Genomic DNA, 17,432 nt, shown 5'->3' on the forward strand with positions numbered 1-17,432 from the left:
AGCATCTAATCAAGCCTTAGTATTTAGATAAAGGGAACAAGAGATTTTGGCAAGAACGTGTAGACTATATGAAGAACTTCTACCTCAATAATAATAAATGAAATAATACAGTAAATACAGACTCATTTTCGTTGTAGCCATAAAATTTCAGGGGTGACTCATTTTCCTTGTGGCATAGATTAAGAAAATAAGGCACAGAGAAACTCAGATTCTCACAGCTCCAGGTCCTGGGTTCAGGGCCTGAGTTCTCTGCACAGCACTACAGGACACTGTACCAACAAAACCTGGCCGGGTGTGTGCTTGATGGACTCTATTTCATGGAATCTGAAGTTCTTACATGGAGGATGATGGTGGATAGAAAAGAACAGCTTCTGGCTTGCTAGTTTTGTTACCAATGTACTTTACACAACAGATGTATTTCTTACCAGGTTGATTGTAAATAGAACTCTTTTAAACAACTTCTATTTTAAATTCAGTAGGAAAAAAAAAAAATTCAGTAGGGAAGCTGTTATTTGAAGGAATACTAAAGCTAAATATCGCCCCACGATTTCTTTAATAAATGCAGATATTCAGAGTTTGGATTTGCTTCCTAAAGCAAGGTCTATCATATTATTACTATTATTTTAGAGAAAAGACACTAAAACCCCAATTTTCATGCAATTTTTTTGCTGCATATTATTTACCATTTCTGTTATTAACTAGAAAACACTGATGAGGCCAGAAATTGATTAAAAAAAAAAAGACTCCTCAATAGAAAAGGATTACTAAAATTACTCAATCCTTAATGTAATTTAAACAAGGGAAAACCTGTATATATTTCATTATCTGGTCAGAATTTCAAATTCACTGACATATAAAATATAAGTTCCTGAAATTTTTCTAAGAAAAATTTTATAAGAAAAAAAAGAGTTAAAAATTATATGCAAAATAACAACAAAATGAATTTGCAACAGAAAACATGGTGACTGAGTTCCCATGGGATGTTGGTCCTACATGATGGGGTGGGAGAGGTGAGAGGAGGCCCTGCCTTTCATCACCCACCACTTTTAGGTCAGGACAGACAACCAAGGCAAGTTGGACAGATGGCCTGGTCTAGGCCCCAGGAGCTTATGCTTCCCTGTAAGAACCTCGGCTCAGGTTTCCATCTCAGTACTGTACCCTCCACATCTCTACAACAGGAACATGACGATCTGCAATTCTAAGACAGTTTTTTGAAAACTAGGCTGATTTTAAAATCTGCTCTTCCCACACCATTCTCTCCACCATCCTTCCAGCAGTGACACAGGTGAAAATCATTTAAAAAACAATGGTCCAGTTTTACTAACATGCTTCTTACATACTAAATCCTCCAGCAAACTACTGAGGTGATTAAAACATTTCCAGTTCTACTATTTTGCCATCTCACATCCTTAAGTCGGTACTGGGACATTTCAAGTAGCTGAATCCCCTTCGGTAGACCTAAAACACTGAAGATCTAATAAAGATGGGGACTATATTATATCCACTTACAGTGCTTAACAAAGCATCATGCACAGGGTTAAGTGCTCAAATATATTTATTGATTAACCTATGAGTTGTTGAAGGTTATTATGCAGATGCTCGAGAAATGTCTACAGAACTGCAGCTTGCTGTCAGCCTTCTCCAACTGTGGTGCTTCTGGGCAAACTCACATTTAGAATTTAACCTGAAGTGTTCCTGTGAAGCTACCTATATATTAGTCACACTTAATCTAATTAAGTTCTATTTAAGCCTTATGGGTGAAAAACCATGTAAAGCCACCTACATATGATTTCTAAAGGCAAGAGGTTATTAAACCTAGTGGAAAGCATGCTGAAGTTGGGAGTCAAAAGAACTGGGTTCTAGGTAACCCTACCCAAGTTATTCACACCATGCCTCAGTTTCCTCATCTGTAAAATGGGAAAATGCTACACCTATATGAAGAACACTATGTATATCTTCAACTGCCTATACAACAGGATTACTCTTCAAAGCAAAGAGAAGCCATTTCAAATGATTTCTAAGACACACAGGCTGCACATTTTAATACATTTTTAAAATATTCAGACTGATTTAGACATTTCCAAGGAAATACTTATTCTGCCTCTCTGCTTTCTCTCATGGCATCTGTTGTTACTAGCAGGTAAGGAAAAGTAAAATCTAATGTCATTAACAGTAAGACCCAAGATCTTTAGCGCTCACTCAATGCAGGAGGGAGTTACAGAGAGAAGCAAATGAAAAGGTAAACAAAATGAGGATGAGAGGAGCTGAGGAGAAAGGCAGAGAAAATCAGGTTAATGAATAAAAACAATAAGTCCATCTTTCATCTCTCCTGGCTCCTAATGATGGCAGACGGTGTATTTAATCTGCTGAGAGACCAGATTTAAGGCCTTCTTTTGGCACAGTCCACCCATGAATTATTAACATTTGCAGAAGCAATAGCACATCCGCTCACAGTGATCAGAGAGGAAAGTGATGATTAACTAAAATGGGATTATTAATCCCTCCACTTCCCTTTCCTCCGTCCCCCTCTCTTCTTCATTCCCCACTGGGCTCTGACTGCTTTTTAGGCAGTGTATTTTAAGCTACAGCCTCGGTATCAGAGTCAATACCTCCGTGGTAAAAAAAAATAATCAATGACCAATTATAAGTCATAGGTTTTTAATATATGTAAGTTTTTAACATATTTTATTGACCACTGTGTCCTTCATGAGTGGTTACAAATTCTTTATGGACTCAAACACTTAGAAGATAAATACACTGCTTTGCAGGCTGAAAGTTCAGGGTTGGTCCACAGGTGGACTAAGTATAAAAGTTGGCAGAGATGGCTAGAAAAGGGTTTACTTATACTAACTAGACTTCTGTAATAACTTAACCCAGTGGACCTCATGCTGGAGGGCTTGTTCAAACACACATTCTGGGCCCCACCTCCAGAGATTTGGATTCCGTAGCTTTGGGGTGGGGCCTGAGAATTTGCATTTCTAACAAGCTCCCAGGTGATACTGATGCTGCTGATCTGTGCACCACACTTCAGAATCACTGATAAAGAGCTTCTTTCCTGTTGTCAAATGCATTCAGGGCATGAGAGGAATGGAGAAGGAAATTAAAACCAACCTGAAGTAGAAAGTTAATACAAAGACAAAGGTGAGATTTGTAGCTCCTTTCCCCTCCTAACCCCCAAAGAAAATCCTGGAGGCCTCAAGGGCTCTGCAATGTTTGCTGCTCCAAAACAAACCCTATTCCATAACACTCCCCCTTTCCCCAAAATATGAGCTAGTAGGATGAATAGTTAACAAATGGTGAAGAACATATATGAAGTTGAGAGCTAGATTAATTTATAACTTCATTCCTAAAACATGAAAAACAAAATCAAATGTGCCCTTTTCCTTGGTCATTTTCTTCCCCATCATTTTCTCTACTTAGGATTTGGCTTTAATGTATGATCAATCCTCAAAAAACAAATAAGTTGAAACAGCCTCACCCAAAACAGCTATGTACTATATAACAGAAAAGTCTTATACACCCTCAATATCAAGCTGAGTCAGGCACCAAAAAAGTAGAATATTAGCAGAGGCTTTAGGCAAGGGCCAAAAATAAGGAAATGCACTTCAGAGTACCCATCAAAAGAGCAAAGCATGAGCAGGTTAGCCAGATGGATAAACTAAATTCCACCTCTTCGGGGTTTGCAAAAGCAGAAAACACAAGTAACAAGAGCACGTGAGGAAGAGGCCCACCTCTGGCAGCCAGTAGATCCAGCCTCTCCACCAGGCCCAGCCTCAACCCCACACCTAGACTCACTCTACAGAGCAAGACAGCGCTGGTGGCTGCACGCTGCCAGGCTGCAGAAGCCATTCTTGATTGGCTTCTGAAGCCAATTCTTGAAGCCAGCCATGATTTCACAGCTGCCACTTGATTGCAAAAAAGGAGGTACGCTCCCATTAGCAATGGCTGCTCTGGATGCCAGCCAGTCTAAAAGGCTGGGAGGGACTGGGGGGGGTGGGGGAAGAAAGAGGGATGCAAAAGACAGAAGGAAAGCAAGAATGAAAGGAAAAAAGGAGAAAAGACAAAAAGAACAGACGAAAAGAATGAAAGAAGGGAGGATAGTCCAAAGGAAGAAAGGAATCAGGGAGGGTGAAACAGAAAGCAAAAAACTGGCAAAAACAAAAACAAAAAATCTTCCCCCTAACCTGCTCTGAACCCTGACAGCCTAGTCCACCTAAAGTTTCAAATATGATATTTGTTCTGGTTTGCCACTTTGCATTTGCTTGGCACCAGTGACCTACTCAGCACAAACAAGGCTGATAGGCTCTAGTGTGACAAATCTCAAGAAACCCTGGGCCCCTTCACATAAAGGGCATCTGTAAAATATATCAGCAGCAGCAGCACTTTTGTTCAGTATCACTTTTTGTTCCAAAGTATATCCCTGATGGAAAAAGTGAGGTTTGTCCCCATTCAGACTACAGTATTACCCTTCTAAGTAGCATTTTCATACCTACGACTGATTTAGTTAACCAGCAAATCTTTCACATGGAAAGGAATAAATGGAAATGTCATTTCAAAGAAAACAAGTAAGAAAAGGTCTAAGGGGAAAGACAGAACCAAAACATCAAGAAATTTGACCAGTGGCAAAAGAACTAGCTTAGCATCTTTGTGGTGGTGGTGATGAGGAGGAGGAGGAGGAATTTATCCAAGCAGTCCACCCCTTGATGCCTTCCTCAGCAAGGCATGATAATAAGGATACAGGGCAAGGTATTAAGAAGCATCTGGGTTCAAGTTCCACCTTTGATAATAACTAATCTATCTTGATTTTGGTTTCTTCTGCTTCTAAATAAAGATGATGCTAACACCCATTCACCTCACCTCAAACACTGCAGTAAGGAACAAGACGGTGATGGACAAAGCCCACTGCAAAGTATTATATGAATGGAAAGATTACTATGGCGTGTCCCTCAAAGTTCACATAAAATTACTAACCTGTTACTTCTCCCCTAAAACTTCTAAATTAGGACAAAGTCATAGAGCTTCTCAATAACTATTTTTCCCAACAGTTTTTTTAAAATAATTTTTTAAATTTTTATTTATTTTTTTTTGACCGCGTTGGGTCTTTGTTGCTGCGCACATGCTTTCTCCAGTTGTGGTGAATGGGGACTACTTTTCATTGCGGTGCGAGGGCTTCTCATTGCGGTAGCTTTTCCTGTTGCAGAGCACGGGCTCTAGGCGCATCGGCTTCAGTAGCTGAGGCGCGTGGGCTCAGTAGTTGTGGCTCGCGGGGTCTAGAGCACAGGCTCAGTAGTTGTGGCACACGGGCTTAGCTGCTCTGCGGCATGTGGGATCTTCCCGGACCAGGGATCAAACCCGTGTTCCCTGCATTGGCAGGCGGATTCTTAATCAGTGTGCCACCAGGGAAGTCCTTTCCCAACGGTTTGAGGGGGAGAGTGAAATGACATAATGGTTGCTCATGAAATCTGCACATCTCAGATCCCTTTTCACACATTCGGAAGTTTTTTCCATTACAGAATAAAGGAAAAGACTGTATATTACTTTATAGGAATTGACCAATTCTGAACTATGAGGGCCATTCTTACAGTCTACCTCTAACACATGCTTCATGGACTAATTCCTCACTGCCCTGTTAAAATAAATCAATTTCCCTTGTCATTTCAAAGATGTTCTACAGCTTCAAGTACCTGGTCCAAACAATTCAACACTCCCCAAATGGTGGCAGTCAAGAAAGTACACTATGGAGCCATTTTCCAAGTTCTGTGAACTAAGGACATCTTGCTTTTGTAATTAGAGGGAAAAGTGAATTTTCCCTCATTCACACCCTTAAAATCCCAAATTTAATGTTTTCTTGTCATCTAACTCCCTCAGCCCTCACTTACCCTCAATTCCAGTCAAGAGGTGTCCAGGTTGTGAAAAGGAGGGTAAAAGTCTTTCATAGGCAGTGACTGCTTCCCTTCCAATCACTCTGAGCCCAGCTCCCTCCATAAGCAGGCCACTGTACCTGACCCTCAACTAGATTCTAATTTCAACTTCACACTGGGAGAGTGGCACCAGGCACACGCTGAGGACCACTTACGTGGGAGTGCTTGCTTAGCTGGGACCTACTCTTTGCACACCATCACCCCTGCCCAGTTAGTTCCCTGCTGGTCTTCTCTTCAAGATTCTGTTATGTTAGTTTGCATTTATTTCTAAGAGCCAGTTAGACCAAAGAGTACCAATTTGCATGACTTCAGGTATTAATGTTCTGCTGAATGTCAACTCCTCACTTTTGTGCTGTCTCCTAGAAGTGAGTAATTTTGCTGTGCAGAAATTCTTTCCTGTATTCTGGAGCACACACCAAGTTGAGGGCTCTGCCTGTGTCTTTAAAAGCCAAACACAATAATACCCATAGGCAGCCAAATCATATTATAAGATGCAAGATTTCAACATTCCGGCACACTGCCAGAGCTTAATGGCCAGTCAGACACTAATAAGTAAGGAAATGGGTCTGCGTTAAACCTACAAATAAGTCAACAATCAATAGTTCAAGATTACAGTAAAAATTTGATGTGCCCTTTAAATTGCTTCTAGCATCATCCTTCTAACTCCAGCTCAGCTTCAGAAGCAAAACAAAACAAAGATGATCAAGCAAGAAGCTGAACCCAACCTATTTTTACAAGCACAAAGCCTTGGCATTTCAAAACTAAAAGCTGCTCCAGGATTTCACAGAAATCCTTTACAGTGTACCTGTAGGGCAGCAAAACTGAGAAATAATAGGCTGGGCTTTAGACAGTAAATTAAACTGACAGCTCAGCAAGCAGAAAACTACGGCAAAAAAAAACAGCACCTGGAGATAAACGGAGGAAGCACATTTGGCCTTCCTGCAAAACTCATCTTCCCCCCAAACCAGCAGTGTTTGTATTAAGGTTTAGAAAGCACATTCCAGCTTCTCCCTCAATCAACATTATTTTACTACTAAGCTTATATAAATAAGAGCGATGCCCACCACATCCATTCTCTGTGGGCTTTATACTCTTTATTTTGCTCTAAATGAGTGATCAATTATACTTCTATTTCCTATTTCTACCATCTTTCTCCTTCAAATATAACCTGAAAATTAGTCTACAATGAAATTTAAAACCTAGGGGAATAAGGGCACAGTACTGAACTCAAACCCACAGAAGGGACTTCAAGTCTGGCATAATAGCCTTTTAGGCCTTAGGCTCCTCCTTGGTGAAATGGAGTTAACAGTAGTAACTGCCTCAGAGGGTTACTGGAAGGACTGAATGAGGAAACCCACAAAGTGCTCAGTACAGTGTCTGGACACAATAAATGTTCAGTAAACCTTAGCTTTGCCTTCCCTATTCTAGCTGGGGTAAAACAGAAAACCGGAATTCAAAATTGTCTTTGGTGCCATGTTTCACTGTACCAACAAGTAAACTAAACAAAAGAAAGGAAGGGAGACAGGAAAGGAAGGGGAGAGAGATGAGGAGGGAAAGTGGAGGGGAGGAGGGGAGGGAAGAAGGTGGGGGGGAAGGAGAAAGGAAGAAAACATAGCTACTGAAACTAGTACTACCCAAAGTACAGCTGAAGAAGCACCCGTCCACAAGTAGTTTGTTCCCAGTCTGCAGCAGGTAAGTACAAAATCTGAGAATCAGCATTTAGAAACTTTTATAGCAATCTGACAGAGTAATTTTATGTCCACTGAATTTAATTTAAAAAACTAAGGCTTACAGGAATGCCCTGGCCCTGGCAGTCGTTAGGATCCATGCTTTCACCGCTGGGGCCCAGGATCAATCCCTGGTTGGGGAACTAAGATCCCACAAGCCTCATGGCATGGCCAAAAACAAACAAACAAACAAAAAACAAAACCTAAGGCTTATATTCTGCATGTCTTTTATTTCATTTTTTTCTAGTAATTCTTTTTTGCTGTATTTTATAAAAGTATCTCTCAGTCTGAGATAAATTGGGAAAAAAGAAATTTGAGAAGCACGGATTATGTAAGCACCTTCTGAATACAACACCCATCACCATATTCCTTCAACAGGAAGACATGTGGGGCAGTGTGGGGCCTCATCACAGAGCCAAGTGCTACTGTGAATGCCTTAAACCTTCAAGGATTCACCAGGCCCTGCTCATTTAGAGACTGCTTCTGCTGAGACAGGCTCATATGCACTGTGGATAACAGAGAACCGAGTAAGAAATGAGAAAGCACTCCCAGATAATATCATACAAGTATACTTTGGTACCTTGAGCAAATCAAGCATATTATAACCTTCCATGGCTGTGTCTACCTGTCCCTAAGATAGTAACAGCTTTTTTTAATTAGACAATATTTTTTTAATAGATAAAGGAGGAATGGAGAAAACTCTGCCCCACATCCTTGTGCTCGTGTCATTTAAAGAAATAAATCAAATCAGGTAGTAATAAAAATCAGCCAGTGAATCCACACTCCCACTTATGTTCTGCTGACCTAATCCTCCCGTTTGTGTTATGAACTAAACGAATAGCCTGGCTCTAGTTGTAAATGTGTTTTATAAGACAAAGGCTCTTTCTGTACAGTTTCTTGGAAGCTGTGTCACGCCCAGCCCTGCTCAGCAGATTCTGCTGCAGTGCTTCAAGTGCTGTGGTTTTCTGAAAAGCACAGGCGGGATTTTGCTGATGGCATCTCGGCCTCACAGCCACTCCATGGTGAGAAGCGGGGACTAGCCCTTCTGCCCTCCAGGATAACTGAAGCAGCGCGTGCACCGCTGCTCATCATTAGTGTTGGAGACCAGGAGCTGCCTTCACCCTGAGCATGGGACTCATTCAACCTCTCCATATCTGATGTGCAAGATGGAAGCCAACCATTTGCGAGACAGGAAAATGCTCAAAAAGGAAGCAATACACACTGGTTCTGGGAGCCCTGCAGCAAAAGAAATTATAGTACTGGTCTTGTCAGTAGAGGATGTTGTTCATCCTACCTCCCAGCTTCTTTTCCTGGTCCCTGCCAAACAACAAACAGAAAAAAGCAAAACCAAGAGTATCTCCTGTCTGAGCCCCTCTCTCAGTTCCTTCACAGAATGTGGATTTTTAGTGGAGACAAGGAGAACCTGGGTCCCAAAGTTTTATGACTACGGAGCCACACTTTGTAACCACCACCAATGGAAGGAGCCGCATCAGGCTGCTGGCCTGGAAAGCCTTGGACTGAACACTCCGCAACAGAAATAAGAGATCACAGGGCGCTGTGGCAAGCAGATCAAAGTGGCGCACAGGGTCAAGGGCTGCCATCTGAGAATGACAGACTGGTCTACAGTAGTGCATTCAATATTTGACAAGGTTTTAACCCCCCTTTAAATCAAACAGTTTAGCCCATTTCTGATTCCTGAAACCAAGCAATTTAAAGATACCAGAGTGAAGATAACAATATATGTTCCCCATCTCCGGAGTACTGGGGCATCAATAGATATCGGCAGGTTAAGAGAAGCTGGTAAAGAGGGAGGGGATGACTCAACTCCAGTTCAAAGGCACCAGGGCCTGGCCAATACTTGAAGTGCTCTATTAAATTGTTAGATAAATATTTTAGCCGTGGGCTTCTTCCAAAATACTCTTACAGAACCATTCCCACTTCTTTCTTAAGTTGGTAATTGATATTCCCCTGCTCACTACAGGATATAAGAAACCTCTGAGAAGACAAAAAAGCCTGTCATTTCCTGCCTGCACAGAATGCATTCAGCATCCATTTCCTTGCTTGTTCTGAAAGCCCTGCATTCAGGAGTAAGTGTGAATGGTTAAGTAAAAAAGCTGAAATCTTATATCCTTGGCTCACATAAAAGCAGTTTTTCACATTTTCCACAGACGATGCCTTTAACAACCATTTTTATTCCAAAGTTACCATTTCTAATTCCATTCAGAGGACACTTTAATGCAACTGCATACTTTGCCACCATACCATAATGTCTACCTTTCCTCTTATCACAAACAGGCAGAAAAATTAAATCATTTCAGTACTTACCACAGCAATCAGCATTAGACTACCTAATTATAAACACAAAATAGGATGGCATATTAACCTGCCTCTGTGAAGACACTATTTTTTCCTTTTTACATGTTTACTGGTTTTTACCAGTTCTGAGATTTACTCTGGGTCAGGGTTTAATGACAAGGAACAGCAAATATACTCATTAAGTGGGGGTGATGTGGGCACCGCAGTGTTTACACAGCAGACGAAGCCTAGCACAGCTACTGCCCTGAACAAGAACACAGGACACAGTGTGATGTGTGTCTTTTCCACATGCACCTCAGCCACTACAACTGAATTCTGGCCTAAAACGTACCTGGTATTTGTTCTAGAAAAGGGTTTCTCTCTAACTAACGGGCTTTGGATCCAGTGGGAATTGGATTCATTTGCTAGTGAACCCAAGAGCATTACCTATAGGTTGTTTCAAGTCCAGGATAGGCAGCTGTTATAAGCTGGGAAAGGGCAAGATTCAAATATCCATTAAAGTCCTCTAAAAATTCATAAGAAAGGTTACCATGAACTTCCCACTGACTCTCTTAGGAGCAAGAGGAATATAACAAAGGAGGTCAATAAATCAAATGCTTAACTAAAAATCTTCACACTGTTAGATTCCATGCAAGTCTCTTACATTTTTATATTATGTGAAAACATTTGAAGAGCAAAGTTTTATTCCTTCAGAGTCCATCAATTCAAAATTTCTAATCATCCAATTTGGGCTAGATCACTATTATTTGCAGAAAAGACTGCTCAAGCATATTAAGAGCAGAAACAATAAGGAAGATAAGTATGTTTTGCCTACTTAAACCATTTCTCAGAATTGCTATACAAATTATCAGTATGCAAATAGATGCAACTCTTATGAAAGAACCTCATCTCTTCCTTAATTTACTAAAGCAGCTTTGGTAAGACCTCTCCTTGGTACACACACTTAGCAGTTTCAGTTTCTAGGAATAGATGAAAATGACAACTACATTTCTTTAAAAATAATTCCAGAATTAAGATATTGTTCACCCATTCAGAATGCACCCTCCCTCAACTAATTTGAGCTAGGGAAAGCTTACTGCACCTTTCCCTCAATATTAATACTTTGCCAGTACTAATCCTGAAGAGCTGCTATTAGCATACTAATCATTCTAAGAAAGTCTGAACTTCTTTTCAACAAACTGCCACAGGATTTCTGGAACCAATTCCCTACCAACAACTTGCCAGTACTACACACACACAGTTAGCACTCAAGACAACTACTTTTCCTCTTAGCTGTAATACACAGCTGCATTTAATCAGCAGTACCTTAATTCTGAAGGTATAAAATTAAAAGATAAACCATGAAAATAACAATTTAGGTGATATGGGATTATACCACCGGTGATTCATTTTTATGCTTACCAAAGCCATTTAGTTTCTTCTGATTATTTAAAAGATAAGCTAAGAGTGGTTTGAGTATACTCTACATATCCAAGGACAGAAAAAGGAAGGAAATAATGAAAATTTTATTACAGATATAGTGTGGTAAGTAGAACGAGTTTTTAACAAGTCAATTATTATTGCACCATTCTCTTATATTTTATCCTCTTTTTAAGACTTCTTTTTCTCTTTATTCATACAGGACAGATTTCCATCTGGAAATTGAGCATATTATGAAGATGTTTAGTTCCATATAGAGTTTTTTTGTGTGTAGAAGGGGCTACATTTTCATTTATCATGATTTAAATTGGTTGCTAAGTCAATTCCAACAACATAATCTAAAGTTGTTTACTTTGTGGGGGAACATTCAGAAAGTTTTGTTTTTTCCTAAGCAGTAAAGCCAACATGCTATATTTGGAGGCCATGGCAAGAGAGATCTGAAACTATGAAAGAGGTGGCATCTAGGAAAGCCTTTAAGAGGGTCAGACTGAAATTATGGCTCAGACATTTTCAGAGGTGCTACTCCACGCTAAAGGAAGGGGGTGAGCAAAGGCCTAAAGTATAAAAGGAAAATCAAAGAGTTTGGTAACCTGGTTAGCTGAAGTAGAAATCTCTTTCTCACACGCCCCCCCCCCCCCCCCACAATTTAATCCTACCTATACTTACCCTGTAAACTAGAGTACTTAAAAATACTTTAAAAAAAAATCAGACTGTTTCTAGTTGGAAAATGTCTCTTGAGAAATCTCTTAAACATATTATAGAACATTAACCTGTTTGGAGAAAATGACTATGACTAAACTCTGGAATCCGACAAGGGTAGTCAGCCTCACTTTCCAAGGCCTGAAAGAGAGTGCTGAGGATGAGATCAGATACTTGGTTGAGGTTTGCAGTCCCTGGAACAACTAGAAATAGATGTCTTATCCTGAAACTCCTCCATGAAACAGAGTTAGATTTGAAGATGTTTCATTTATTACAGTTAATTGACAGTTTTAAATTTTCTGGCACTGTAAGTATAGTGGGTTGAAGTGGGTACTGCCAAAAATATATGTCTAAGTCCTAACTCCTGGTACCAGTGAATGTGATCTTATTTGGAAATGGGGTCTCTGCAAATGTAATTAAGGTAAGCATCTCAAGATGAGACCACCTTGGAGTTAGAGTGGGCCCTAAATCCAATGGCTGGTGTCCTTATAAGAGAAGGGAGAAGTGGATTTGACACACCTGACAACAAAACCTATGAAGATGGAGGCAGACTGGACTGATGCTGCCACAGATCAAGGAATGTCAGGAGCCACCAGAAGCTAAAAGAGGACAAAGTCTCCTCTCGTGCCTTCGGAGGGCACTGCCAACACCCTGATTTCAAAGTTCTGAGCTCCAGACTGTGAGAGAATGCATTTCTAATGCTTTAGGCCACTAAGTTTGTGGCAATTTGCTGTGGCAGCCATAGGAATCTAATACAGTAAGTTCAGCAATAATATTATTATATTTTGGTTTAATGTCATTTGGAAATATTACAGCCTAATGCCGAGAAACTGCAGCTCCCATTTTTTATGGCCAACCCAGGCTATTTCTGCAGAGCCTTCTTGAAAAATACATGTAATCTAGTGAAAAAGCCCAGGATATAACTAAGCTGTGTAACTGTGCACTTTATTACTATATAATACACATCATGCATGGTACATTAGGTCTGTTCAGACCACAGTAAAAATGTGCAGTCTGCCCTCTATATTTTTTTCCAAAGACAGAAGTGAGCAAGTGGATCTCTGTGAGAGGAACCATACTTGCAAGCACCACAAAGTCACTCAGAATAGAGCAGTACAGTTGTTTTAGTACCATGTCCTCTTAACAGTTATGGCTCTTCAGTTCCATTACAAAAATGTGCAGGCCTTCTTTATGACCATTTCCAAAAATTAAATCAATAAACATTAAAAAAAATTCCACTAGCATCAGCCATACATATATTTAAGTGGGTTTATTTAAATATGTTACCTTTGCTGGCCACAGCAGTCTTTCAAAAATGCATTATCAATGCATGCCAACATCACTGTTTATGACAAACAACAAAAAACCTGTATTAATTTCAAGCTCCATTAGAAAAAGAAGCAAATACAATCAATGTTTACCAAACAGAAAAGGACAACCTATTCATGGGAAAATGCCTTTCCAAGCTTATAGGTAATGCAAACAATGGATGGTACAAAGTCTTGGACAGCACCTGTCAAAGGATCCTTCAGCATTTCCTTTTATGAATTTATAAGCTGACATAAATTCACTCTGACTGATACTCAGTGGGATTAGGGTACGTTCTCATCTCAAAAACTGCACTGATTGGAAAACAAAAGCTCATACACAAAAATCTATCAGATTTATGGTATGTGAATTATATTTCAGTAAAGCTGGTAAAAATAAATGAGAAAAAAAAGTCCATCAAAAAGTATATCTGGGGCTTCCCTGGTGGTGCAGTGGTTCAGAGTCCACCTGCCGATGCAGGGGACGCGGGTTTGTGCCCCAGTCTGGGAAGATACCACATGCCGCAGAGCGGCTGGGCCCGTTGAGTCATGGCTGCTGAGCCTGCACATCCGGAGCTTGTGCTCCGCAGTGGGAGAGGCCACAACAGTGAGAGGCCCGCGTACTGGAAGAAAAAAAAAGAAAAGTATATCTGGCCTTTTTAAAAGCAAAAAATTGAAAATATCCCAAATAACTCTTCCTGGACAACTAACACATTAAGAGAAGAATTAAAAAGAGGACCACTCCATGCTAAGGGCGAAAGCTGGCTTGGCTCCTATATTTGACTACTACACAGGAAGTCAGGGAAGGACATGATACTACTATGTGTACAGGAAGTTTAGGCATAGATCAGCTGAGCCACACAATACAATCACTAGAGCTATCTCAGATTAGGCCAAAGACTCAGCCCTTTAGAAGTTAAATTTTCTCCTTCAAGCCTTTGCTGGCAAGAAGATGAAGTCAATAGAGGATTTTATTTTGAAACTAGTTAGTCTTAAATCTTTACTTCAGGTCTAGATGATCCATTCCCAATTAATCAAAACTTACCTTGGAGTGACCATTTCACATTTTTTAAGCTATTCCAGAAAAGCTCAACTGAGAGGTAAAATTTTGAAATGGAGGCATCCTTCCTCTCAAAGTTCAAAGACTTCCCAGTAGTGCAGGACCAAAACTCTTAGCCGTGCTCATTCCAAATTAAGAAACTCTCTTTGATGTGACCAAGCATGCATTGCTAGGAAGCCACCTAATGGGGCTATTGAAGGACAGTGTTCATGCATAAAGTAGAAGGTTAGAATAAATGATCATTATGACTCAATACATTTATAAACCTGTCATTAATATCTCAAAGCAAAAAATGTTGTACCACATCAGCTGGAATTCATGAAGTGCATCACTAAATGTTGCTGGGTATTCCAAATATGTATTACCAATATGCCAAAGAAAATCTAAAAAGCAGTTTTTAAAATAAACAACTTAGGAAGACATATGGGAACATATGTTTATGTATGACTGATTCACTTTGTTATAAAGCAGAAACTAACACACCATTGTAAAGCAATTATACCCCAATAAAGATGTTAAAAAAAAACAACAAAAAAAACAAAAAATAAATAAACAACTTATTTGGCATTTTAAACATTAAAAAAACACAAACAAACAAATAACCTTTCAGCAAATGTCATTTCTTTCCACACTATTAGGAATACTTCTGCACGTATATGGTGATTATTCAAATTATCTGAGCTGTATCTCATTCACTCACCTGTTATGGGAGTAAGTATTTGTTTCTAGGGCATCAAGCAGTTGAAATAGAAGGTGGGGAGAGCAACAGCTAAAACTTCAAAAAAAAAAAGAGGCAAGTATACATGCCATTTTAAGATTACATGGAAAGGGCTTCCCTGGTGGCACAGTGGTTGAGAATCATCCGCTTGCCAATGCAGAGGACACGGGTTCCAGCCCTGGTCTGGGAAGATCCCACGTGCCGTGGAGCAACTAAGCCCATGCACCACAACTACTGAGCCTGCGCTCTAGAGCCCATGAGCCACAACTACTGAGCCTGCGTGCTGCAACTACTGAAGCCAGTGTGCCTAGAGTCCGTGCTCCGCAACAAAAGAACCCACCACAATGAGAAGCCCGCGCACCGCAATGACGAGTAGCTCCTGCTCGCAGCAACTAGAGAAAACCCACGCACAGTAACGAAGACCCAATGCAGCTAAAAATAAATTAATTAATTTTTTAAAAAGAAGATTGCACGGAAATAAGAAGGCATCTATAAGGTGACAGGCAAATATAATTTAGTATATAAAACTGGAAAAAACTGGATTTTCATACTCTGGGAACATATCAATAACAGGGAAAATAATGAATATCTATAGTTACTGAACTCTCAACTCAAAGTTGAGGGTTTTAGGTTTCTCAAGTGGAATAAATGCAGTAGAATTATGGCCATTACTGTAGATGGATTAAAACAGTTCTCGGAAGGGTGGGGTAAAGAGTATTAATTCAAATTGAGCCCAAATAATAAATAACAGATTCATCTGTACTAGGATTTGCCTTTGTAGGACCTGCATCCTTTCATCTCAAAGGTAAATCGATGATAAAAATGGTATCCCACTACCCCTTCACTCTAACACAAGTCAGTGTTCCAATTCCTCAGAACTAAATGGATCACGGGACTTCCCTGGTGGTCCAGCGGTTAAGACTCTGTGCTCCCAATGCAGGGGGCCTGGGTTTAATCCCCGGTTGGGGTACTAGATCCCACATGCATGCCGCAACTAAGAGTCCATGTGCCACAACTAAAGAATCTGCATGCCATAATTAAGGCCTGGTGCAGCCTGAAGGAATGAATGAATGAATAAATGAATAAACAAATATAAAAAAAATCAAACAACTAAATGGATCACAAGATTTTTCCTTAACAATTTTGAACACACACACACACACACACACACACAAACCCAGTTTCTGATTAGATTAAAATAGCAATCAATTGTGCCAGTGGCATGCTAGGTTAAATGAGACAGGAGTGCTCTATTAGACCATTTCCTGGTGCCACTAATGGAGCCAAATACTTCCTAGAAATCGATGAGTAGGTTTCAGTAAATAGTAAAGCTATTTAGTTTCCCCAGCACTTTGCCAAGCCACACAAGCAAGATGTAGGAAAGAAATGTGGAAGACGAATAGTAAAATTATTTGAGATCTAGCAAAGAAAGCAAGAGAAACTTACAACTAATGTCTCCGTGCCTTGGATTAAGCCCAAAGAAGGAAGAGAAATCTGTGCTCATAATTACAATAATTTAAAAAGTGCAGGTTGGAAATGCTTTCCTAAATTCAGCCTTACAGAGCACTCTGAAAATAATCCAATGTTCCTTCAAAGCTGAGCCTCCCATTCTCTTAATATCTGAGGAAGAAGAGAATTAACAAAGAAATGTGGTATTCCTAAACCAGCTGGTGAACAAAAGGCCAGGGCCTTCAGCCTGGGTTGCATGCTCAGGGTTGCACCTGCACCAGTCCTGGTACCTGGCAGCCCTTACCTGAATGTCTGTGTCCTTCACAGGCTCAAGAGGCTCAAAGGTGGTGGCTGCACTCAGACTCTCCAATCGCTGGGAGATGTGGGATATGTCAAGTCCCCGAGACCCAAGGAGAACTGACCTATATGAGGATATAGGGCAGGGAGAAAAAGTAGAATTAGAACATCTAATATGCTTCCTAAAATACTAGAGAGTATTTTTAGTGTGAAACTAAAACTTCTTATATACTGCCCAAACACTTTTGTATGGTTGTTTCATACCTTTCCAAAAAGATCTACCACCTGGGATAACAGACACAACGTTGCATTTGGTAGTAAGAGAGAGTTCTGATCATGCCTAAATTAGAGTGAGGGATCTGTCTAGATAAATTGATAGCATATCAATAAAATTACAGGCTAGACTGCTCCAAACACTTTATAGTGAAGAAAATCGTGAGGTAGATATTATTCTCAATCCCCGTTTTACAGATGGGGGAACCAATGTGCAAAGAGGTTAACCAACTTATCAAAAGTCAC

General features: G+C 40.1%; 1 protein-coding gene across 3 annotated transcripts in view; it reads right to left on the bottom strand.

Moving 5' to 3' along the window:
- NUP93 (nucleoporin 93) overlaps positions 1-17,432 on the bottom strand; it is a 122,152-nt gene that overhangs the window by 59,321 nt on the left and 45,399 nt on the right. For all 3 annotated transcript variants that reach the window (XM_079906862.1, XM_079906861.1, XM_079906863.1), the window contains one exon: positions 16,921-17,038. In XM_079906862.1, the coding sequence (XP_079762988.1) occupies positions 16,921-17,038 (118 nt within the window). The remainder of the gene's footprint in view (positions 1-16,920; positions 17,039-17,432) is intronic.

The sequence above is a fragment of the Stenella coeruleoalba genome, assembly GCF_951394435.1.
Source record: "Stenella coeruleoalba genome assembly, chromosome: 20".
Taxonomy (NCBI): Eukaryota; Metazoa; Chordata; class Mammalia; order Artiodactyla; family Delphinidae; genus Stenella; species Stenella coeruleoalba.